Source organism: Cannabis sativa, chromosome X (genome assembly GCF_029168945.1).
Source record: "Cannabis sativa cultivar Pink pepper isolate KNU-18-1 chromosome X, ASM2916894v1, whole genome shotgun sequence".
Lineage (NCBI taxonomy): Eukaryota > Viridiplantae > Streptophyta > Magnoliopsida > Rosales > Cannabaceae > Cannabis > Cannabis sativa.
In genome coordinates, this window is record NC_083610.1 from 67,709,885 (window position 1) to 67,734,850 (window position 24,966).

At 34.1% G+C, this 24,966-nt stretch overlaps 2 protein-coding genes across 2 annotated transcripts; one reads left to right on the forward strand and one right to left on the reverse strand.

The window, feature by feature from the left end:
- Window positions 1-15,861: 15,861 nt before the first annotated feature.
- On the forward strand, window positions 15,862-16,548 carry LOC133032325 (secreted RxLR effector protein 161-like). The gene has a single exon (XM_061106233.1). It carries the CDS (start codon window positions 15,862-15,864, stop codon window positions 16,546-16,548), a length of 687 nt encoding a protein of 228 aa, XP_060962216.1.
- Window positions 16,549-19,183: 2,635 nt separating this feature from the next.
- LOC115713930 (protein EARLY STARVATION 1, chloroplastic) lies at window positions 19,184-24,282 on the reverse strand. Its single transcript, XM_030642416.2, has 11 exons — window positions 23,569-24,282; window positions 23,067-23,158; window positions 22,721-22,914; window positions 21,704-21,743; window positions 21,086-21,167; window positions 20,787-20,864; window positions 20,558-20,683; window positions 20,273-20,394; window positions 19,858-19,897; window positions 19,642-19,716; window positions 19,184-19,533 (listed from the first exon to the last, which is right to left on the reverse strand). Exons 1-11 carry the CDS (start codon window positions 23,889-23,891, stop codon window positions 19,389-19,391), a joined length of 1,317 nt encoding a protein of 438 aa, XP_030498276.1. The 5' UTR covers window positions 23,892-24,282; the 3' UTR covers window positions 19,184-19,388.
- Between the last annotated feature and the right edge of the window lie 684 nt (window positions 24,283-24,966).

A 24,966-nucleotide genomic window follows, 5' to 3' on the forward strand; every position in this document is an offset into this window, starting at 1 on the left:
GACTTTCGCTAATCGAAGCATCGTTGGATTCTTATTTAAACAACGAAATTATCCTAATTCCTCCTAGCTTATTCATTTCGAATTAGCTCAATAACATATCATTGGATGAATGGTCTATAAATCATTTCATGTCATTCTATTTTCTCTTAAGAAATTAAATGACATATGATTATAACCCGCAATTCTATTCCACAATGATATAAGTCCTCAATCTTAGAAATCTCCTACTTGTATGGCAAATCTGACTTAGAGTTTAAATTAGTAGTGGTGGTCCAAGAAAAAATTACTCATTTTATTTGGTATAAATTAAGTCTTTGACTTTAATTTTAGAATCCAAACAGGAATTTTATTATATTTCTAATTCCAGAATACAATACAGTTACACTTTCACAAGTGTTTAATAACCATTTTCTATCCATGGTTTCAAACTGTATGGAATATGAGTTTAATATTCTGTGACCAGGATCCACTTGCACTATTCTAAGAACTCTTTGATGTAACTAAACCTAAGAAATCAAAAAGACACAACCACATTTTTTTAATCTATGGCTTTTGTATCTTGTTCATAGTGGTTTTGACAAGATCAATCTCTTCAAAGAGTTAATATGCCTATATCCACTGAAAGTTGTTCATCTCATTCGTGGATGGATGTACATTCAGGGGTGGATATGAGTTTTTTATTGTATTCTTAAAACGATAACTCTAGATTATACCTTATGCAAAGAAATTTGAAATGTTTGAAAAATTTCTTAAATTTCTAGCAATGGTTAAAACCATTAAGGTAAGTGGTTAAAGATCTTGCGAACTGATAGGGGTGGAGAAATAGTTAATAGATATGCAGTTCAAAGATCATTAAATTGATTTTTGAATTATATCCAAACTTACCTCCCCAGAAATTTCGATTTTCATATTGATGATTAGTTACTAGTCGTTGTCTAAGACCTTCTATGGTAATACAATTTCAGAATGATGTAATGGTTGTATACTTAATCATTACTAGATTCATGGATGACCTAATCAAAATCTTAAGAAAAACTAGAACTGTTAACCATGGTTTGCATGTTTGTTAGCTATTCTAAGTGATTAGGGGTGGACCATCCCATAGTCAATAGATAAGAAAGTGTTTGTTTAAACAAATACTACTTTTCTAAGAAAATGACTAAGTCTGAAAATAAAGTAGCAAATAAAGGAGATATTTATTTCTTGATTCCAAAAGTGTTCTATCATCTTATTTGACATATGATGATCCCACTACCTCTATTGTCTTGTCACAACCGAAGAGGTCAATACCATTTAGTTTTCTTAGACATAATTCACGGTATCTTGTCGTAGTGGGAGAGTTTCTAGGAACTCACCTTCGCATGACTTGGAAGACACTAGTGATTAAAATCCATTGTGAGTTTAATCAAGTAATGGATTGTATAGATAAGAAACTAAGAAGAAAGCCAATAGAACTATGGTTTAATCCATTCACATGGAGTAACCTAAACTTTCTATTACAAGGACATAAAAGGAAATTTCCAGTATAAGTCTATTCAATGGACTTAACAAGACTTCCTGTTCCTAGTATTATAGGTTTGAGTTTATCTAAACCTATGGCTTATGGTATACCTGGTAATTACTTACTCTAATGCAAGCAACTTACTTTAGTAAGATGCTGAAGCATTTTCTTTCTAATAGCAATCTATAGAAGCTTCTCGACTTCTAGGCATAGATTTTATTTATCTAAGGAAAAGTCTCAACTATTCCAGAAAAGATAAAGCCATGAAAGAATTTCTTATATCAACAGTGAGAGGTATCAGATATGCTTTAGTATGCCTTAGACTAGACACCTGCTGTTGAGTGGGAGTAATGAGTAGGTATCAGATTAATCTAGGAGAAGAACATTGGAAGACAATCAAGTAAATCTTAAGATTAAGAAGAGGAACTATATGTTAGTCAATAAGGGTGTATTTAAAACTCTTAGACTACACCACATCAGATTTCGAGATTTGCCTTTGTGCTAGAAAATCTTTCTCATAAGATGGTGATTACTCTGGGGGTGGAATAGTGATTTTGGAGAAGTGTAAAAACCTATCTGAAGTCTCTAGGTCTACCAGAAAGGGACTGAATGTTAAAGTTGCAGGAAAGGTACTTATTCAGTCTAAGGAAAGTTCTATACATTTTTGGCACCATTCCAAATTGCCTAAACTACTAGTGTTGTTTCCTGATTAACTAAAAGTTGTTGCCAAAAGTATAGAATCCAGTATCCCAAAAAGAGTAGACATATAGAGAGGAATTTCACATTATCAATGATTTTGTGATTAAGGAAGAGTAATGGTGGAGAAAAGGTTGTGTTTAATTCAACCTTTCAGATCCTATTACGAGGAGTTTACTACTACTACACTTGATTTGTATATCAAGGTGTTGAGATTATTTGAAATGCATTTTTTGTTTTATATTAGTGCAAGTGGGAGTTTGTTGGGTTTTATGCCCTAAATAAAACTCATTTCAATATAATCAGATTTACTTATTAATATAGATCAGAAATAACATTTAATGTTGCATGGTTCACATGATTTATTTCATGATTATATGTACATAATGTATGAATTCATCTGAAACCCTTTTCACATACTTGATCCTGTTTATTGTGTTGTCAACATATTGGAAAGTAAACATGACTATGTGAATAAAGTTTCCTAGATTTATCAGACATAGGGTTTTACTGATATGATAATCTACAACAGAGTTTACTTGCATTTGGAGAAATGCTATGTTCTTTCCAGAGCATTGGTTAAAGTAAAGCTCAGGTTGGGTGCATGGAGTATGCATCGGAAGGGACCGATATTGAACTTTGACTTAGATTTATTAAACTTACCGTAATATTTATTCAAGTCAATATCGCCTAGTTGATCCTAGATCAAATGATCTTAATCCTGTTATGATTAGGCTCAATCTCAAGAGGCTATTCGTGTTCTTTGATTTGTTAGTTAAGCCTACTTTTGGGTCAGAGTGATACGTACATTTTGGGAACACGGTAGTGCAATTGAGTGGGAGTGCTAACATAAACATGGAATCTATAGCTTCTATCTGGCGAATAGTAAGTAAAGGATGATCTCCTTCGAGCTTGACCAAACGAAAATAAATGGTGGAGTACTCATTTCACATAAGCTGAAATATCATTTATACGGGGTTAAGTGTTCTAAGGATAAATTACATTGTATGGTGTAGCGGTAATCTAATTCCTTTACAGTGTAGATCATTCATATAGATGATCATTGATCAAATTAGGATTATAACAATGGATAACTAATGATGTGTCTATATGGTGGAACATATAGAGCATTCTATATACTGAGAGTGCAATTCTAAGTTCTATGCGTGGATTCAACGAAGAATTAATAAGTCAGTGAATTTAGGTTATAAATTCTTGATCTGCTTATTGGAAGCTCGGTTATATAAGTCCATGGTCCCCCCACTAGTTGAGATAATATTGCTTGTAAGACTCATATAATTGGTTTTGATTAATCAATTATAATTCTCAAATTAGACTATGTCTATTTGTGAATTTTTCACTAAGTAAGGGCGAAATTGTAAAGAAAGAGTTTTAGGGGCATATTTGTTAATTATGATACTTTGTATGGTTCAATTAATAAATATGATAAATGACAATATTATTTAATAATTATTTATAGTTATTAAATAGTTAAAATTGGCATTTAAATGGTTGAATTTGAAAATTGGCGTTTTTGAGAAAATTAGATGCAGAAATGATAAAACTGCAAAATTGCAAAAAGTGAGGCCCAAATCCATATTGTATAGGGCCGGCCACTTTTATAGCATTTATCATCTGATATTCTCATTATTTTAATTCCAAATAATTCAAACCTAACCCTAGTAGAATGCTATAAATAGATAGTGAAGGCTTCAGGAAATTTACACTTAACTTTCACACTTTTCATTCAGAAAAACCTGAGCCTTCTCTCTCTAAACCCTAGCCGCCACTTCTTCTCTTTCTTCTTCCTTGAAATTTCGAAATCACTTAGTGTTAGAGTAGTGCCCACACACAGCAAGTGATACCTCAATCATAGTGAGGAAGATCGTGAAGAAAGACATTCAACAAAAAGGAGTTTCAGCACTAAAGAAGGAGAGAAAGAGATCTAGGTTCATATCTTGATAATACTCTGCGACAGAAAGGATACAAGGGTTAGAGATCTGAACGGAAGGAGTCATATTATTCCGCTGCACCCAATGTAAGGTTTCTAATACTTTATATGTGTTTATTTCGTAATCATTTTAGAAGTTCATATTTAGGGTGTTAATCAACATACTTGTGAGTAGATCTAAGATCCTGGTAAAATAATTTCCAACAAGTTCCAACTATGCATTTTAGATATGGTATTGATAACCCTATTCTGTACAATTTTCCATCCATGAGCACATATTTTTGGGTTTAAAGCTGGATCTTCTATGCAGCTACTCCGTCATCCAGGAGCGTTCCAGATTCCAAAAACTTTTGAATTGGAGCTATCCAAGAAGTTGAATGATCAATCGTGGTTACCCCTAATGTTTCTGTGCTTGGAACGGATAAGTGGGCGATGGGTATTAGACTATAATATAGTATATAAAATACAACATATATATAAACGATATTTAATGCAGAAAACACTATAAGCATATCGAAATATATATGCAATGAAAGATCGAAATACCTCCAGCGTTTGACCTTTGAGCTTCAATCCCTACAATAGCTTCGGTATTGGAGTTCGGGCTTCCTCGCTCTCTCAACTCTCTTTAGATGGAATTTGCTGAATAAATAGAATGAGTGAGGAGCTCAGGGACCGAGACCCTATATTTATAGGTGAGATACTCCGTCAGTATCTGCGTCACATTAATTGTCAGAATATTTTGATAATTAATTCGTGAAATCAAGTAGGGTAGTGAATATAGAAATCTGACCATATATAGAATATTGCGTAATTAATTTTGTCCAGATTCAATGAATATGAAATATTCATTTATCACAAAATCAATTATTTATTTAATTTCTTTAAATAGAAATATATTTCCCAATATAGAAATATTCTTATATTTTTCCACTTGGTCAGTATTTAGACTAAAACATTCAAACCCAATGTTCCTCGTTATATAATAAACATACGAATCATAGCGACGTGTCCTCATTATGAGTCGAGTATTATCTTCCATGTATTACAATACATTTACTATATAACAATGTACTTTATGTGGCAATGTACTTAAGTGAATAAACCCTAAACCTTATGTTTATTCATGTCCTTTGAAATTTTCTCAAATGTAAAATTAAGATGCGCATAAATATGAGAAAAGTCAAAAATAAGAGTTTCATTGATAATAACTTTATTTGTACAAATTACATAAGGGAACCAAGTCCCATGTTCTTTACATGATCCTTGAATTTATGAGGTGGCAAGCCTTTCGTCATAGGATCAGCAATCATCAATTCAGTGATAATGTGTTGAAGGACTACTTTATTTTCTTTAACACGTTCTCTAATAGCTAAGTACTTTATGTCGATGTGCTTGCTTCAACTTCCACTTTTGTTGTTTTTAGTCATGAAAACAGCAGCTGAATTGTCACAGAACATCTTTAACGACCTTGCAATGGAATCAACAACTCTAAGGCCTAAAATGAGACTTCTTCAGCCATACACCATGTGATGTAGCCTCAAAACAAGAAACGATCTCAGCCTCCATAGTAGAAGTAGCAGTCAAAGTTTGTTTGTTACTCCTCCAGGACACAGCTCCACTAGCAAACATAAACACGTAACCAGATGTATATTTATGTGAATCAGTACAACCAGCGAAATCTGGTCTGAGTAGCCAACTACTTCTATATTGTCAGTTCGTTCGAACATCAGTTTGTAATCCTTAGTACCCTGAAGATACCTTATTACCTTCTTTACAGCTTTCCAATGGTCTATCCCCGAGTTACTCTGGAATCTTCCTAACACTCCAACAGAATAAGCAATGTCGGGTCTTGTGCACACCTGAGCATACATTAGGCTTCCGACAGCAGAAGCATAAGGAATGTTCTTCATTTCTTCTCTTTCAAAATTATTCTTTGAACACTGGCTCAAATTTAATTTATCACCCTTCACAATTGGAGCAACGCTCGATGAACAATCTTTCATATGAAATCTTTCTAGAACTCTGTTGATGTAGGCTTCTTAAGATAAACCTAAGATACCTTGATATCTATCTCTATGAATTTTAATGCCTATGACATAGGATGCTTCACCCATGTCTTTCATCTCAAAGTTCTTTGAAAGAAATTGTTTCACTTCACGTAGCAACCCTTTATCATTGGATGCAAGAAGAATATCGTCCACATATAAAACAAGAAAACAGATCTCACTCCCACTTTCCTTCAGGTATATGCATTGATCCATGACATTCTCTTCAAATCCAAAGGAAGAGATGACATCATGAAATTTTAAATACCATTGGCGGGATGCTTGTTTTAATCCATAGATGGACTTCTTAAGCTTGCATACCAAATCCTGACCTTCACTAGAGGAGAATCCTTCTGGTTGTTTCATGTATACCTCCTCCTCTAGATCACCATTCAAAAAAGCAATTTTTACATCCATCTGCTCCAACTCTAAATCAAAATGAGAAACTAATGCCAAGATGACTTTGAGGGAATCTTTCTTTGATATAGGAGAAAAAGTCTCTGTATAGTCAATTCCTTCTTCTTGAGTGAATCCTTTAGCAACAAATCTCGCTTTGTATCTCTCAATGTTTCCTAATGAGTCTTAGTATTATAGACCCATTTACAACCAATGGCTCTCGCCCCATTAGGCAACTTTACAAGTTCCCAAACTTTGTTTCACTTCATAGAATTCATTTCATCATCCATGGCATTGTACCATAATTTTGATTCTCTACTGTTCATAGCTTGTAAAAATGTTTCTGGATCATTTCCAATTCCAATATCAGACTCTAATAAATACACAACATAGCCTTTGTAAATCTTTGGTTTGACAGGTCTAGTAGATCTTCTTAAGACTTCACCAACAGGCTCTTGGGGAGCAGCAGCTAGTACAGCAGGTTCAGCAGGTTGTTCAACAATTGCAGGAAACTCTTGAACATCTTGATCTACTAAATTATCATTACCAACTTGTGGATCTTCAGTAATTGGTAATGGTTGTTCAACATTCGTTTGAACTACAGGAGTGTTGACCATTATCAATCTTCCTTTTAAAGTGGAAGGTTCTGAAGGATCTTTCTCAGGACCTAAGTCCTTTGATTGATCTCTCCCACTGATCAAGGCATTCTCAAGAAATTTTGCATTCCTTGATTCCACAATTCTTGTGCTATGAGATGGACAATAAAACTTGTAACCTTTAGACTTTTTAGCGTACCCTATAAAGAATCCGCTTATGGTCCTTGGGTCCAATTTCTTCTCTTGTGGATTATATATTCTGACTTCAAATGGACATCCCCAAATGCGTACATGATTCAAACTTGGTTTCTAACCTTTCTATAATTCAAAAGGAGTTTTTGAGACTGCCTTTGTTGGAACTCGGTTTAACATGTACACGGATGTCTTTAAAGCTTCAATCCACAAGGATTTAAGAAGGTTAGAGTTGCTACTAAGCATACTCCGCACCATGTCCATTAATGTTCGGTTCCTTCTTTCTGCAACACCATTTTGCTCGGGTGTACCGGGCAAGGTGTAATGGGCAACAATCTCATTTTCTTCAAGAAACTTCGCAAATAGACCAGGTGCTTGTCCATCTTCTGTGTATCTACCATAATACTGACCTCCTCTATCTGATACAATTAATGTATGATAATTAATTAAATACGAATTCCTTAATATGCAATTAATGCAGATTTTTTTCAAAATTTATTAATTTAGACAATAAATTGCATAAATTTGATAATATATAATTAAATGCACAATTATACAAATTAGCACAATAATTACATACCTAAATAAATCATGTAATAAATTACTAGATTAAACAAATTTCCACTTTCAATTTATACTAAATATATGTATTAAAAGATAGAAAATTGACTAAATGCAATTTATTGACTAAATTAACACAAAATAGGAAAATAATTAATATCCCAAATAAATAAAAATTTATAAAAAAAATCAGAATTTTTCCTTTTTTTTTTTTGAAAAAAGGCACTACCTAAACGACATGTCGTTTTTGCAAAAAGTAAAATGTCACGTCGTTTTTTCCATTTTGAAGGGCTAAACACACGTAAAAACGACACGTCATTTTTCCTAAGGGGAAAAATGACACGTCGGTTTACTCACCAAAGGGCTGCCTCACAAGATGAAAAACGAATGTCGTTTTCCATAGTGTGAAAAATGACATGTTGTTTGCAACAAACGACGTCTGTAACATAACATGAAAAACGACATGTCATTTTCCATGTGGAAAACGACACGTCGTTTGTGGCAAGATTGGTCATCTTGCATAAAAATGCTATCATCGTTATGATAATGATCCCCAAACCAGCTCCACCTCCTCTCAGCCTCAAGAACACAACCCACAGGCACTTATTTCGGATTCTAATTGCCTAGTAGAAGATAATGGCTGGTATGTGGATAGTGGAGCCACACACCACATGACTTTCGATGCTCAAACTCTCAATACCACTCATGATTACAAAGGCAAAGCCAAAATAACTGTTGGTAATGGCTCTAAACTTTCAATCTCTCAAATAGGCCAAACTGAATTTTCTACTTTTCATCAAAACAAAAAATTAATACTCAATGATGTGTTGCTTGCTCCCAATATCACCAAGAATCTGTTAAGTATTTCCAAGCTTACAACAGATAATAATATTATATTTCTCTTTGATTCTAATGCATGTATAATCAAGGACAAGATTTCGGGCTAAGTACTTCTGCAGGGCCATCTTAAGCATGGCCTTTATCACTTGGATCTCTCTCAGTCGAGTGCCAAATCTACACAGCTCAGCAAAGGGCTTCTTTCTCTGCCTGCTGCATACAATTGCATCCAAGAAAACCCTGCTGCAACATTTACTGAAGCTCAAGTTTAGCACCATCGATTGGGCCATGCCTCCTCAAGAATAGTTAAAAATGTACTAAGCAGTCTACATTCATCCACTAAATGTAACTCTCTTCCATTTTGTCAAGCATGCCAATATGGAAAATTACATAGTATGCATTTCAGTAGTTCTATTCCTAAAACTACATCTTGTTTTCAACTTGTGCATACCGTTGTATAGGGACCATCATCTTACAGTTCAATGGAAGGGTTTAGATATTATGTTAGCTGTATTGATGATTTCTCCAAATTTACTTGGATTTACCCCATGAAAACCAAATCTGAAGTGCCTCTATTTTTTAGACAGTTTAAGTCTTATGTTGAATTGCAATTTACAACAAAAATTAAGGCTATACAGTCAGATTGGGGAGGTGAATATAGGCCATTGCAATCTATTCTTGAGTCTTTGGGCATCACTTTCAGACACCCGTGTGCCCATACTCACCAGCAGCAGAGACAGGCTGAAAGAAAACATCGACATGTTGTCGACATGGGCCTCTCTTTCTTGGCACAAGCACAAATGCCCCTAACACATTGGCGGGATGCTTTCACTACAGCTGCATACACAATAAATCGCCTTCCAACTCCTGTTTTACAATTTCAAAATCCATTTGAGGTATTGTTTCATCAGAAACCCGATTATAAATTCCTTAAAACATTTGGCTGCTCTTGTTATCCCCTACTCAAGCCATACCAACAACATAAGCTTACCTTTCGAACTACTCATTGCTTGTTTCTTGGTTACAGTCCCAGCTATAAAGGATACAAGTGTTGTAATACCCTGAAATTAAGAAAAGGATTAGCAAAACCCTAATTAAATAATTATGAATCATTGAGGAATTATATTATTATATAGTTCAATATATGTGAAATTATATGAATTTTAATATGTTAAGACCCCGTTGGTGAGCCAGGGGCATTTTGGTAATTATGACCCGAGAAGGGTAAATTGATGAAATTAATTTAATTACGTGCTTAATAGAACTATATTATTATATAGTATGCTTGTGTTGTCTTTTCAGGTGTGTTCTGACAGGTTGGGGCGGTATAGTCACAACCGGGAATTTCGGGCTGAACCGGGTTCGGGCCCGAAATGCCAATTGGATTGCTTGAATCCAATTTAGTTAAAGGTGATTTTTGAGAAAAAAAAGATTAATTTCTGGTTGTGTTTTCCTCTCACCCGAAACCCTCTCTCTCTCTATCTAACCTAGTTCAAATTGAGAAAATTTCTTGGGAGCTTGCTTGAATCAAGCTTGATTGTTGTGAAGTTGTGTTTGGAGGCTTGGAACTAGAGTGTGGAGGAATTGAGGTAGTTTTTCCAGATTTTTAACTGAATTCTCTTGCTGAATTTTATGTTGGAAAAAAAAGCTTGGATTTGTGATTTTGATCTTGTAAATGCATGTTTGTGTTCTTGAGTTAATTTGAGCATGTTATTGCATAAATTTTTGTTTGTTTGATGCTTAGAATTTTAATTAAGCTTTAGTTGGGAATTTGGAGGTGATTTTTAACTTGAGCCAATGTGTTTTTGAGATGTTTTCATGGCTGGAATTTATTTGAGTTGTTGAGAGGAAGCTCTTGTTCAAGAGCTTAAAGTGCCATTGTTATGCATGATCTTTGTGTTGTTTGAGAAGTTTAAAGTTTTAAGTTTATGGCTTGAATTAATGTTTGGAGCATGAATTTAAATTCCTTGTTGATTGCTAGCAACTATATTTGTTAATTTGTGGGTTTGGTTGAGAAATTGGAGTGAAAGATTGAGTTTTCTTGCTGAAATTCGTGGAAGGGCTGCTGGTTTTCTGGGTTCTAGCATGCCGCGGCCCGCCCCTTTTGGTGGAACCTGGGTTTTGTCCCAGGTGTCGCGGCATGGTTTGGGCATGTCACGGCCCGCCCACGTGATTTTTGGGCAGTTTGTGTTGAAACTTTGAAAATGCATAACTTTTGATTCCGAACTCTGATTTGGGAGTTCTTTATATCGTTGGAAAGCTCTTTCTGAGCTCTGTATGATTATCTGAATTTTAAATGCCATGATTGAATTTTATGAGTGTGGAACCAGGGGTTAACCTAAGTGTGAAATATCCCAGATTTGTGAGACTAGGATTACCGGCACCTGATCAGGAGCACCCGGGGATTCGAAATCTCTTTTTATTGCTGGAAAATAGGTAAGACAGTGATTAGCACGTAGAGTATATGCAGTGGCGCTTATATTGTGAATGATATGCATGAAAGTTTAGTAACCGGGATTAGGATTATTACCCTAAAATGAGCGGTTTAATAGCCTAGGGTTATTACCCTAGTGATATATGTTGTATAAATTGTTGGGTTTTGTGCCCTAAATAAAACCCATTACAATCTGATTAGTTATCAATTTAGAATTTTGAAGTGATTTATGTTAACATGTATTTTTCATGTTTATGGTTTAATATACATATTTAATATATGCACAAAATCAGTTAAGTCCAGAACATATATTCATTCACAATTACAGTATTGTCAATACAGTGGAATGTGATTGTGATTATATGATTCAAAAGACTAAGTCCCTGTTCATCAGTGTTTTGGATTTACACTGATGTGATAATCAGTGATGAAGTATACTTACACTTGGAGTAAGTGTTATGTTCTTTCCAGGACATTGGTAAAGTATACTAGTTTCAAATGTATGGAGTATACATTGGACTGGACCGATATTGAACTTGGTCGAAGATATTATAAACTTTTCGTTGTATCTTTCCAAGTCAATATCAGAAGTTGATCTTAGATTAAAAGAATTTAAATCCTGATATGCTTAGGCTCAATCTCAAGAGTGCTATTCATGTTCTTTGATTTATTAGTTAAGCCTACTTTTGGGTCAGGGTGATACGTATATTTTGGGAACATGATAGTATGATTGAGTGGGAGCGCTGAACATAAATATGGAATCTATAGCTTCTACTGGTGTATAGAAGTCAAGTGATGATTCCCTTCGAGCTTCGTTAAATGGAAGTAAATGGATGAGCTCTTATTTCAGTGACTATATATTAGATCACTAAAACATCATTTACAGGTAACTAAGTGTTTTAAGGGGCCAAATACATTGAGGGGTGGAAACGGTAAATTTATCCCATCTCGATGTAAATCATTTATATAGAGGATCTTTAATCACATTAAGATTATAACAATGGTTATATGAGATAGCATATCTATATCGTGGAACATATAATATGCTCTATATAAGTCTGAGAGTGCAATTCCAAGTTCTAAGAGTGGATTCAACAAGAAATTAATAAGTTAAGGATTTACTTGGTAAATTCGGTTCAACTTATTGGAAGCTCAGCAATATAGATCCATGGTCCCCATTCTAGTTGAGACCATACTGTTTGTAAGACTCTATAATTGATTTATGATTAATCAATTATAATTCTAAAAGTTAGACTGTGTCTAATTTGAGAATTCTCACTAAGTAAGGATGAAATTGTAAAGAAAAGGGTTTTTAGGTTTATTTATTAATTAAGAGACTTTGTATGTCTAATTAATAATTATATTAAATGACAATATTATTTAATAATCTATTTTAGTTATTAAATAATTAGTTTTGGCATTTAAATGGTTAGAATTGGAAAAATGACATTTTTGAAAAAATAGAAATAAAATTGTGGAAACTGCAAAACTCAAGTGAGGCCCAAGTCACACCATGGCCGGCCACTATTGTGTGTTTCCCAATTATTATTTTCAATTTTTAATTGCCAAGTAATTGCTAACCTAAACCTAGCAGTAATAGGAAAGTGGTGGATCATACCAAATAAGGCAGTTAATCAATTACTCAGTAAAAGAGGAAACTGTTTATTTTGGAAAGTTGAGCTTCCCTTTTCCCTATATATAGCAGCCCTCCTCTCTTCCCTTTGCATGCTTTATTCACACACGAAATCAAGAGAGAAAAGAGAGAGAGAGAATTCGAAATCCTTTGTGAGAGAGAAGTACCCACACACAGCAAACAGTACCTCAATCATAGATTGGAAGATTGTGAAGGATCACATCCATCTGAAGAACATTCGGGCTCAGATCTTGATTATACTCTGCGACGGACAGGAATTAAGGGTTAGAGATCTGAGTGGAAGGAGACACATTATTTCGCTGCCATCACTGTAAGGTTTCTTAACTTTTTATGTGTTTTGTTTATCGTTTTAGAAGTTAATATTTAGGTTGTTAAATCGACATACTTGTGAGTAGATCTAAGTTCCTGGTAAAATAAATTCCAACAAAAATATTATGCCATGTTGGATAAATGTATATATTGAGATTATGAATTATGCGCTTAAGGCATAATTAAGCTAGACTCGGTAAGTTGGTACCTTGAGTAAATTTTAATGCGGTCTAGGGTTATTACCCTAGGATATTATGAATCCAGTGAAAGCATGAGTTAGGGTTAACGCTCTTAGTAAATATTATCTGAGTATATAGAAGTGTATTGTATGAGTGGTTACTTAGTATGTAAGTTAGGGTTATTACCCTAAGATTATATATGTTGTAGTAAATGTTGAATACACGCATGTATGTTAAAAGTTATGTGTATGAGACATAACTGGGTTAGACCTGGTATATATCACCAGGATAAACCATTGAAAGAACGTAATGTATGGATTACGTATATATAAGAATAGGGTTATGCAAGCAAGGCATAACCAGGTTAGGCTCGGTAATCAAAACTGAGGTAAACCCTACTAAGGCCTCATTGTATATAGACGTGTGAGAGCAACACGTAGGTCTACGCCATGTAGACATAAATAGGCATGTGAGCATAACATGCAGGTCTACAGTAGATAGACCAATGGTGCAGTGGCACCATTAATTATGTGTTATACATATTGAGATTAAAGGTTATGCGTTCAAGGCATAATCAAGTTGGACTCGGTAATCAGAACCGAGATGAACTATTCTAGGGCCTTATTGTAATTAGACGTGTGAGAGCAACACGTAGGTCTACGCCAAGTAGATATAAATAGATGTGTGAGCGCAACACATAGGTCTACGCCACGTAGACATAAATAGGCATGTGAGTGTAACATGCAGGTCTGTGACACACAGACATATATGAATGACATTATTGTTTAAATAGTATGATGAGCATATTATTATTGTTATGCTATATACTGTCTTGTTGGGCTTGGTTTACAGGTGCTCTACTGTGCAGGAAAGGGTAAGGCATTGGCTGATCAGCCATGAGTTTCAGGAGCAGGGCGAGGAATGTACATGTTCAAGCCATATCAGACCAAGCGGGTTAAGGGTCTATCAGTGTTGAACTTTTGAATTCTGATTTGCCGCTTAGGTCGGCTAGAAAGAAAAATGACTTGTAATAAAGTTTATAAATATTTTTGGGATCCCAACCGTTTAAAAGTTTAAATATATTACAAGTTTTATTTTCACTCCGTTTAATTTAAAAGTTTAAATTCTGCGCTATTTTGATTAGTAATCCCGAATTAGGGGATTAGGATTCCATAAGTATTTTGAGTAGCGTGCCTAATTATTTAGGGTGTTACAAGTGTATGCATCCCTCGGGTAGAGTCTATATAGCACGAACGATCAAGTTTAATGAACACCATTTTCCATACAACACACTATTTCCAAAACAACCTACTGTTCCCACAACCTCACCACCAAACCAATCACATGCCTTCCAAATTCCTTTACCACCACCCCTATCATTGCTTCCCAAGCCACAAACCCAGTTTCACCCCCACTTCATACTACTAATCATCCCCCATCTCCACTACCCGCAACAAACAACTCCACTGTACCAATCTCTGTCAGTATCTCACCATCATCAAATGATCATGAACCCAAACCATTTATTCACTCAGTTGACAGCACACAAACTCATCCATCCATTATTTCTCAACCTGTCAATAAGCACCCCATGGTTACAAAGCCCAAAGCTGGAATACATAAGCCCAAAGCCCTTACAGTCCTCAAATATCAGTATTGAACCAAAGACACTCAAAGTTGCCCTTCAAGATCCTCTCCGGTTTGGTGCTATACAAACTGAAATAACTGGTCTTGTTAAGAATAAGACTTGGAGTCTTGTTCCATTTCAACATGGGATGACAGTTCTTGATAACAAGTGAGTTCATCGGATTAAATACAACCCGGACAACACCATTAACAGATACAAATCTAGGCTTGTTGCCAAAGGATTCCAACAGACTCTTGGCCTTGATTACTTTGAGACTTTTAGCCCCGTAATCAAGCCATGTACCGTACGAATAATTTTCTCTCTAGTAGCTACTCAAAATTGGCCAATACAACACATAGATATTAATAATGCTTTCTTAAATGGGAATCTACAAGAGTGTGTTTATATGGCACAACCAGCAGGTTTTAAAGATCTGAAATATCCTACTCATGTTTGCAACCTACACAAAGCCATTTATGGCTTAAAATAGGCCCCTCGAGCTTGATTTGATAAGCTCAAACAATCCCTTAAGCAATGGGGATTCTACAACTCATAGGCTGACAATTCCCTATTTTTTCTAAGAAAGAAAGGCAAACTTACTCTTCTCTTAATCTATGTTGATCATATCTTACTCACGGGTGAAGATGCTCCCTTTATTCATCAACTCATCTCCCAACTGCATCAACAATTTGCTTTAAAAAATCTCGGCCCAGTAAGGTATTTTCTGGGTTTCAAAGTCACTCGAAACCAGTCTGGCATTTATCTTACACTGGCAAAATATGCCTCAGACTTACTAACTCGCACCAACATGGATGCAGCAGCCTCAACCCCCACTCCCATGTGTCCAAACACCAAGTTATCAGCTACCTAAGGCACTCCAATGGACAACCCAACTCTCTACAAAAGTTTCATTGGAGCACTTCAGTATCTGACCCTCACACGGCCAGATATCTCCTTTGCTGTCAATAAGCTCTCTCAGTATCTCAAGAGCCCCACCCATGAACACTGGCTTGCTTGCAAAAGGCTCCTTCGATATCTGGTAGGCACCATAAATTATGGCCTTCACTTCAGACCAGCTGCCACTCTTCAACTCACTGCCTACACAGACGCTGACTGGGCGAGTTCCATAGAAGATCGACGCTCAACTTCTGGTTATTGTGTCTACCTTGGTGGAAATCTCATCATGTGGAGCTCTCGAAAACAAATAGTGGTGGCACGCTCAAGTACAGAATCAGAGTATCGTGCTATTGCTCTTGCCACCACCGAGCTTGTGTGGATTCAGTCACTGTTTAGTGAACTCAATATTCAACTTCACTCCTGTCCCATACTCTGGTGTGACAACTTAAGAGCCACATCTCTTGCCTCCAATCGTGTCTTTCACCAAAGAACCAAGCACATAGAAGTGGACCTTCACTTTGTTAGGGACAAAGTCCTTGATCACACACTCGATATTCGACATCTTTCAGTTGATCACCAAACAGCATATATATTGACTAAACCACTTCCACAAGTTCAGTTTGCCAAGTTTAGAGACAAGTTAACTCTCAAAGAGCCGAGTGTAACTTGAGGGGGGGGGGGGTATTAGAGTTAGTTATGGTTTAGTTAGTTGTTATATTTTATGTTACAACAATTAGTTAATTCCTTTTTGTTACATGTTCCTATTGATCAATGTAACCGTATCCTATATAATATATCCCATTGTGTTTCATTATGGGATATATTTATTATTTTATGAGGCGTAAATAGAACTCCCTTTATTTAAAATTATTGGCATTCCTTATAAAAAATAAATATATTTAATTTTTATTTATTAAACACAAAAAAATATCATATATTCATAACAAAATAGTGATAATACCTTAAAAAAAGGAAATCACCATATAGTTTAGGTGGCATCCTCAAAAAAATATTAATAATATTTCATAGCAATTTTATAAATTTATAATTACTCTTAAGAGCAATGAAATTGTATATCTATTTTTGTCGTTCTTTAAAATAAATAAACAAAACCTCTTTAATCTATTTACATATATTATATATATAATCTATATAATTGTATTGTTGGGGTATGTGACATGACATTCTATCATTTTTAGTATTGTCATTTTTCTATTTTATGGTTTTTCTAAGATTTATCTAATTACCTAGTGTAAAAATAACAAGCTACCCGAAACTGTATTAATAAAAAATGAATTACAGAATGACAAATAGACATCAGAAAAACAACAAACTATACACTCTAAATTATATCAATCCACCATTTAAAAAAATTATATCAATCCAAAATACACTACCAAATAACAAAATAAGTACAAAAAGAAGACATCATTTTTAAAAGTATCATTCCAAAATAAAATAAATAAAACAACAAGAAATCATAATATATATTATTATATTATTATTATAATTGCTTCTAGATTTTTCATTAGTTTTTGTGAAGGTGTTAATAATGATTAGGCCTATTTCTCTAAATCCTTTTGTTAGTCCAATGTTTGGGAAATTTAAGTTGAAATAATTACATAACGCACTATTTTTTATAAAATAATTATAATTTTACATTCAAAGAATTTTTTTTTTTTTTTTACATTTTTACGGTTTTCCAAAAAAATAATACGAAAACAACATAAAATTAACAAGAAAACTACATAAAAATAACAACAAAAAATAACATACATATAACAAAAAATCAACAACAAATTAACAAGATTACAACATAAAACGACCATATTTTCTGTAAATAAAATAAAAAAAATCATAAAAAATATTTAAAATTTCATGAAACCGTATTTTAGTAATTTTTTTGTTGTTTTTATGTTTTTGTGAAATAATCCCATTTAAGTTTGCATGCTTAAATGTGCCCCATATAACAAAATAATTCCCCCATAATACACATTAGAATTGAGAAATTTTATTTACACCCCTAAAATTTCTAAAAATGCCCCATTTTAATAATTTTTATTTTATATAAAATTTATATTGTACTAAGCTTTTTTAACTTTTTTCTTCCAATTCATATTCTTAAAAAATATACCTAGCAAATAAAATTAAATTATATTTTAAATATTATGAAAAAAATTATATGAAATTTTCTTAAAAAAAATAAAAATAAATATACATGAGTTAGAAAAAAAAAATATGAAAATGAAATTAAAATAAGTATTGAAATTAACTTAAAATAATGTAAGAAATTTTTTTTTTAAAAAAAATATTAAGAGTAATTTTTAAAAATTATTTAAGTTTATATATTTTTAATAATGAGGTGTATTTATAATTTTGTAGGGTGCAAATAGAACACCCCTTAAAATTTTATGCTATTATTTTTCATTCTACCAAAAGTACCCCTTCCATTATCTTCCTAACCTTTTCTCTCTTTCTAACAACCACCATCACCACCATTCGCCAAAAAAAAAAGTAAGTGCTTTTAATTTAAAAAATGTTGTTGAAATTGATTATTTATATGTATATTGTTTGATTTTAACAATCTACACATATCTACCTATGTTTTGTTAATTTTTTTTCCAAAAATTACATTTCGAATTTTGAATTTTCTGCGTTTTTTTTATCTAATTTTTCGCAATATTTTACAATGTTTTGTGATAGTTCAAATCTGAAGTTGTAGACGTTTTGTGATAGTTCCAAATGTTTCACGATGTTTAACTAAAAAGTTAAACCTTTTGTGTATTTTTTACGCCTCGTATTAACAAATCACACTCAAAGCTTTTAGTTTTTTAGACACATTGTAAAAAGTCAAATTTTATCACAAAACACAATCTCTAACCTCAAATTTGATTTGCGCAAATATATCGTAAAATATCGTCACATATCTCAAAAAACTGAAAAATTAGATAGATCTGTTAAAAACAAACTACGTGCATATAAACAACCAACTCCAATATTTTTTAGTAAATGGTAGTAGCGGTGGTGGTCGCTGCTCTTGGTAATAGCGGTGGTGGTGGCTGGTAGAAAGAGAGAGTAGGAAGGGAAGAAGGGAAAAAGGGAAGAGACACATTTAGGAATGGAAACTCAAATTTCCCAAAACAAATAATGCAGCCTAAATACGCAGTTACCCACAAACTAGGGGCATTTCCATCTCTTGCCCATAGTGGACAACATAAAAAACAATTGTTAAAGTAATAAACTCCTCCCATCCTATTCCACATTAACGCAGTAAAGCTTGAAAAAAAAAAACATTTCGAAATTCCTTGAGTCACAAAGTACTTCATTGTTATCCAGAAAGAAATAATGCAGGTGATAATGTTCAGAATATTACCATCAGATCCTAAGGAATGACCAATTAAAAGAATGAAAAAATTGAGATCAAAATATTGCAATTGCACTAATTTCAACGATTACACAAAGGGGATGGCAAAAGTAATTTCTTAACAATCTAACCCAAAAAGGATTTCATCATGTTGGGGGGAATCCCTCAGGAGGTGTAGACGGCCCAAAGTCTAGATTTGGGAAGACACCAGGTGGCCTTTCTCGGGGTTCGATGGATAGCAGTTGGCTCGAGTCACCCACAACGTCAGCCCATCCATAATGAGGTTCAGCCCTTTCATTCAAAAAAAAAAAAGTTGACACAAATCACAATTACTAACTGTGACGACACAAGTCACCCAATAACCAACATTACTTGACTAAGAAAAAGTCAAATTCTTACTCGTAATAAGTTTCTTCGTCGACAACAATGTCCCAGCTTTCACCTGTTGTACTCTTCCCATATTTGTGCACTTTACTGATTAAAAGAAAAGAAAAAAGCGAGAAGAGATTACCACATAATAAGAACAGTGACATTTCATAATAATCATCTAAATTCATATGGAAACTAACGTTTCATACTAGTAAGTTAATAGAAACAATAGTTTGGTTTCCGTACCCATTTCCGAAGTGCTCTTCTCCCCATGTCCTTGACCAACCTAAACATCAGAAAGGTAAAAACAAGTCATCAGTTAGAAAAAATCCCAGAGATTTGTGAAAAGGTTCTACTAAGATATCTATATATTGACAAAAAACATAACAATATAGCATAAAATACGGATGGAGACAAGAAAGAATGCTGAAGTACCAATAACAGAAACCGCCCTATGTAAATCCTCATTAAATAAAGTTCAGAATGCATATTCTTGGGTGGTTAATACTAACAGTGAGTAACGTAATCATTAATGACCATAGAAAATTAAAATTATAAATAGAGAATGTTTCACAGATCATGCAATAAGTATTATGAAGCATAATTAAACATTATTGCTCGAAAGAAACATTATTGCTCGAAAGTACAAGAATTGACATACGTTCACCACTGGGAGATACATGCCATGTCTCTCCCTGTCTAGAACCGATGCCAGCAAAGAACTTCTCTTCCCACTTGTCACCCCATTTAGTCCCAAGTTCGGTCTCGGCCCATTTATCTGTCCTGAAAAGGTTATTAAGTGAACAAAAATCAGAAACATTAATACTGACAATATACCAATTTCCCAGTGAATAATTCCAATGTATAATAGGATTACGCAACACAACTGCTAAACAAATTAAAAAAACTAAAAAAGGAAACGAAAAAAAGCAGAAGAAAAGAGGACCATTTGAGAACAGATCCTCTTCCATCATAATGCTCTCCCCACTTCTCCCACCATGACTGTTCATTAAGTCTACCATATTTATGTGCTCCTTTCTCAGTCCAGCCTTTAGCATCATATTTCTCCCACCTGTATCCAAATTTTCCATTCCATCAATATTACTATACCTAGGCGTGTCATAATTGCTCAAGTGAACTGCGTACAAATGTCATCCTCTAAAGCATAAGCTTACCATTTCTCATACCATCCAGCATTTTCTGAACCTGATTTTGCCTGCTTCTGTGCACTCCTCTCAATCCTTGCTAGATTACTGCAATACCATAATGTAGTACTTGCAAGATCAAAAACTACATAGTTACACTGGGGAAAACCGGAAAAACCGACAAAGGAGAAAATCAAATCCAATCTTCGAGAGCATGGAAGATCATAGAACAGCAAGAAGTAATCTAAATAGTTACATTGGGCAAAAAAGCAAAAACAAAGTAGTTAATATCTCAAAATGTTGAAAGATTATTAAATACAGTAAACAACCTCCATTCATCTTGATGAAGTACTTCTTGCCATGTTTCCCACCATGAATCTCCTTCTGCATTTCTACCTGATTTCTCCACACCTATGAAAAAGATAAATATCACTGAGAACTGACTTAACACAAGCATGTGTGATGCAAATAGATAACAGATTTTTCTACATGTGGTCTTGGGCATTAAAGTATTTTCAAATATGAAATGTATGGTTAACAGAACGAAAAAACCTAATTTTTCAGTAATAATACGCTCTACTTCTCTTACATAAATAAACCATAGTGTAACCATTTTAGTTCAATGGGTTCAAAATTTCACGTCAATTGTAGTTAAAAAAAAGTCAAAGATTTTATCATAAAAATATATGGGATGCAATATTGATGCCCAAATGCTTGTACAAAAAGGAAGAAAAGAGGCAAAAATAGATCAAATGACAAAAATAGCGTTATCATATAAAATGCCGACAGAAATATTGACACACAAATGCTTGTACAAAAGAAAAGGGAAAAAAGAGGCAAATAAATAAAATGATAAAAATAACCCTTACAAGTTCGCGTTCACAGTTTCAATACTACCAAATAAATGGAATATAAACCAGAACACATAGAATGAGAAGCATAAATACCTAGCTCTTTGAATCCGGTCCAGTCACTTTTCTCCCACCACTGTCAATGAGATCAATAAATCCACATTAAATGCATCCACCTGGTGATACTTAATATGGTCATATAATCAATGTTAATGTAATGAGCATTAGAAATGCGATGGCGATTGACTAGGTATGATGTCTTATTATTACAGGTATACATATCAGCAGTAGATGCCTACCCAATCTACATTAAGTGCATTGCAACCGCTTGGTCATAACAGGAACACAGCATAATATCGTAAGCATTAGAGTATGATGACAATTGACTAATGGTATTCTTAAAGGTACACACATCGGTAGAACTATAGAACCTTTCATTTGCACGATGAAAAGAAAACTGGTGAATCAACAAAAGTTAATGCTTACCACAAATAAAAACTAATAAAGGAATGTGATCTTCTCATATTACACCAAACTTTTAAAAGCTTGGATTACATGAAGCATGCAAATTCTTAAAAAGACCCACATAAAAGAAGAAGAAAAAAGAGTAAAAATGAAATGACTGTTTCGCATTCCATAGAGATAGAGAGAAAACTTCTTCCATAGAAGACAGTTTTTAAGTGAGAATACAGGGAACTTCCTTCTTCAATTTCATGTAACAAGTCAACTGTGAACTTCAAAAGGGAGTAAAATATAAATATAATTCCCTTATATAAGCTTTAGTGATAATTTTACCTGTGCAAAAAAATTATATGGAAGTTTAAACCAAAAACTATATGCAACTGAAAATCCAAAATCAGATTAGGAAACAATATCCTCTTCTTCTAGGGGCTAGGAACTAAGTTCCATTGATCGTAGTATTTTAATGTTGGTTTTATCTACTAACAAGAAAGTAACTACCAGTTGCATTTGTAGACTTTAAAAAGTTAGTAATTATCAGTTTCAATTTATCCTCTAGACATTTAATTTTGAACTTGAAAATGGGGTTAGTGGATGTTGGTTCTTTTTAAAAACAATAGCTTAATAATACCAATAAGACAGATCAAATCATACCGTTTCCTTCCATTCTGAAGATCCATCGTTAGATTGACCACCCATCTTTGTCCATCTGCATCTGAACCCATTATCTCCCAAGTCTTCTCCACTTTCTCGGTACCAAGTACTGCCATCTTCATTTGTACCAGTCTCATTGACATTTTCGTTTAACAAACTAATGCCCCAATCCTTCTCATTTGCAATACCAGTGTCTGCAGGGAAGGCATCAGCAAGCATCAAATGACCATCAAATAAATTTATAAATGCAAAACATGAAATAAGTTCCTAGGGTTTAAGTCCAATAGCATACACTGATAGTAATTAAAGTCTATTTCTAGTTATTTTGAAATATATTATAAATTACCTCTTTTAGGTGGACTGTCTCGGGACTGTGGACCAGAATTCCTCGGGCTACATCGAGGATAATATTTTTCTTGTTTAGAGTCAAAACGATATCTGCAGTAATCACGGGGGATAAAAAAATGGAAAATTGAATAAAGATTGGTCATAAATCGCATCTTGAAAGTATCTTTTTCAGAAACATCTAACTACCCTCGCTGGCAACACAAGGTTTACATCATTGCTTATGATTTCACTTTTACAAATCTTCAATGTTCTTCCTGTGGTTCTAAAACGAAATTTATACCAGACTGCGTTTCTATTTAAATGAACTTTTAGACAAAAGTAGCATTAACATTGAATACTGTATGATCCAAAAACTAAACTGATCACAGATTTTCTTCAAACTAGACTAAGTATATCGTTCTTGATAAGTAAAATACCTAAGATCAACTAAATTAAATGTAAGCAAGAATCCCAATCATGATCATCAAAACAAGAAAAAGAAAAGAAAGATCGGAACGTACTGAGGAGAAGCAAAAGGCAATGCAGGAGAAGTGGCCTGGATTCGAACTCTGCGAGGGGCTTTCTTGAGATCAAATCGCCATTCTTCGTTCTTCTCAACGCTCTTCCCTGGCCTGGTCGCTCTCCTAATCGGAACCACCGAGTCAGAACAGCAACATCCGATTCGACTAGTAACTCCAACTCGGTCAACTTCAAAACTAACTCTCTTCCGCTTCCTCAACTCCAAACCATTGCTACTACTCCGATGCGGTGAATGATGAAGAAAGGCGAACCGCCTAAGTTTGAAATCGAACTGAGTCGCGAAACCTCTGGAACTCGCCGCCATTAACACTTTTATCTCCACAGGTCAGTAGAAAATGCATACAAAGAGAAAAAACCCTAACAAAGGATGAGTGAGTGAGAGAGAGAAGAAATGTTGGAGGGCAAGGGAAAGAGAAACAGTCTGGTGTGGTTGGGTTTTAGAAATTTATAGACAGTAAGAGTGTTTCGATTGAAAGGCGGTGGAAGAGAGAAACAGTGTTTCGATTTAATGATTTGATAAATAAATAATAAATTGACCAATAGGAATGGAGGAGTGAAAATGGGGCGAATCTATGTTTGGGTACATTTCAGGACTCTGTAAGAGTGAGAGGAAGAGAGAAGAGAGATGAGAGAGAAAGGCGGTGGAGTGGTGTGGTGTGGTGTGGAGTGAGATGAGATCGATTCATCGGCAGTGGCTGTAAATCCCGGGATTTGAATTATACACGTGAGCACGTGTGGGCCCTATTCCTTGATGGTATGCCACGTGTTATTATCTTGGCCGTTGATGAAATTGAGATTGCTCCTATATTCTCATTTCGATGATCAGATGAGTATCTACTGGTAGTAGTGGCTGAAAATAAGATTGGTTTTATTTGATTAATTAACTAGATTAAATTTATTGTTCCATACAAAATATAATAAATAATAAATAAATAACTAGATTATTTGGAACCTGACAAAAAAATAAAAATTAATTATTGGAATTTATATGAAAAAAATAAGTACAATATTGGGAAAATATGAAGTCTATACGAAAATAAATAGTTCATACAGAAAATTAATAAAAATAAATAGGATTTTTTCATTTTTATACTTCAAAATATATATATATATTTTTTTTATATTTTTACGAAATTTTACATAAAAATCTTTATTGCAACTAGCGCTGCAACTTAAATTGCAACAAAAAATCGTATAGAAACCCCTAATGCAATTAGTGCTGCAACCACTTTAGAAACCCAAACTGTAAATTTGAAAAAAAAAAAAAAAAAGTTAAAAATAGTATATGGGGTAATTCCCCATAAATAGGGGCTTTTTCACAAAACTTAAGGTGGCGTTTGGTTGGAGGTAATGAAATGGAATGGAATGGAAAGGAAATA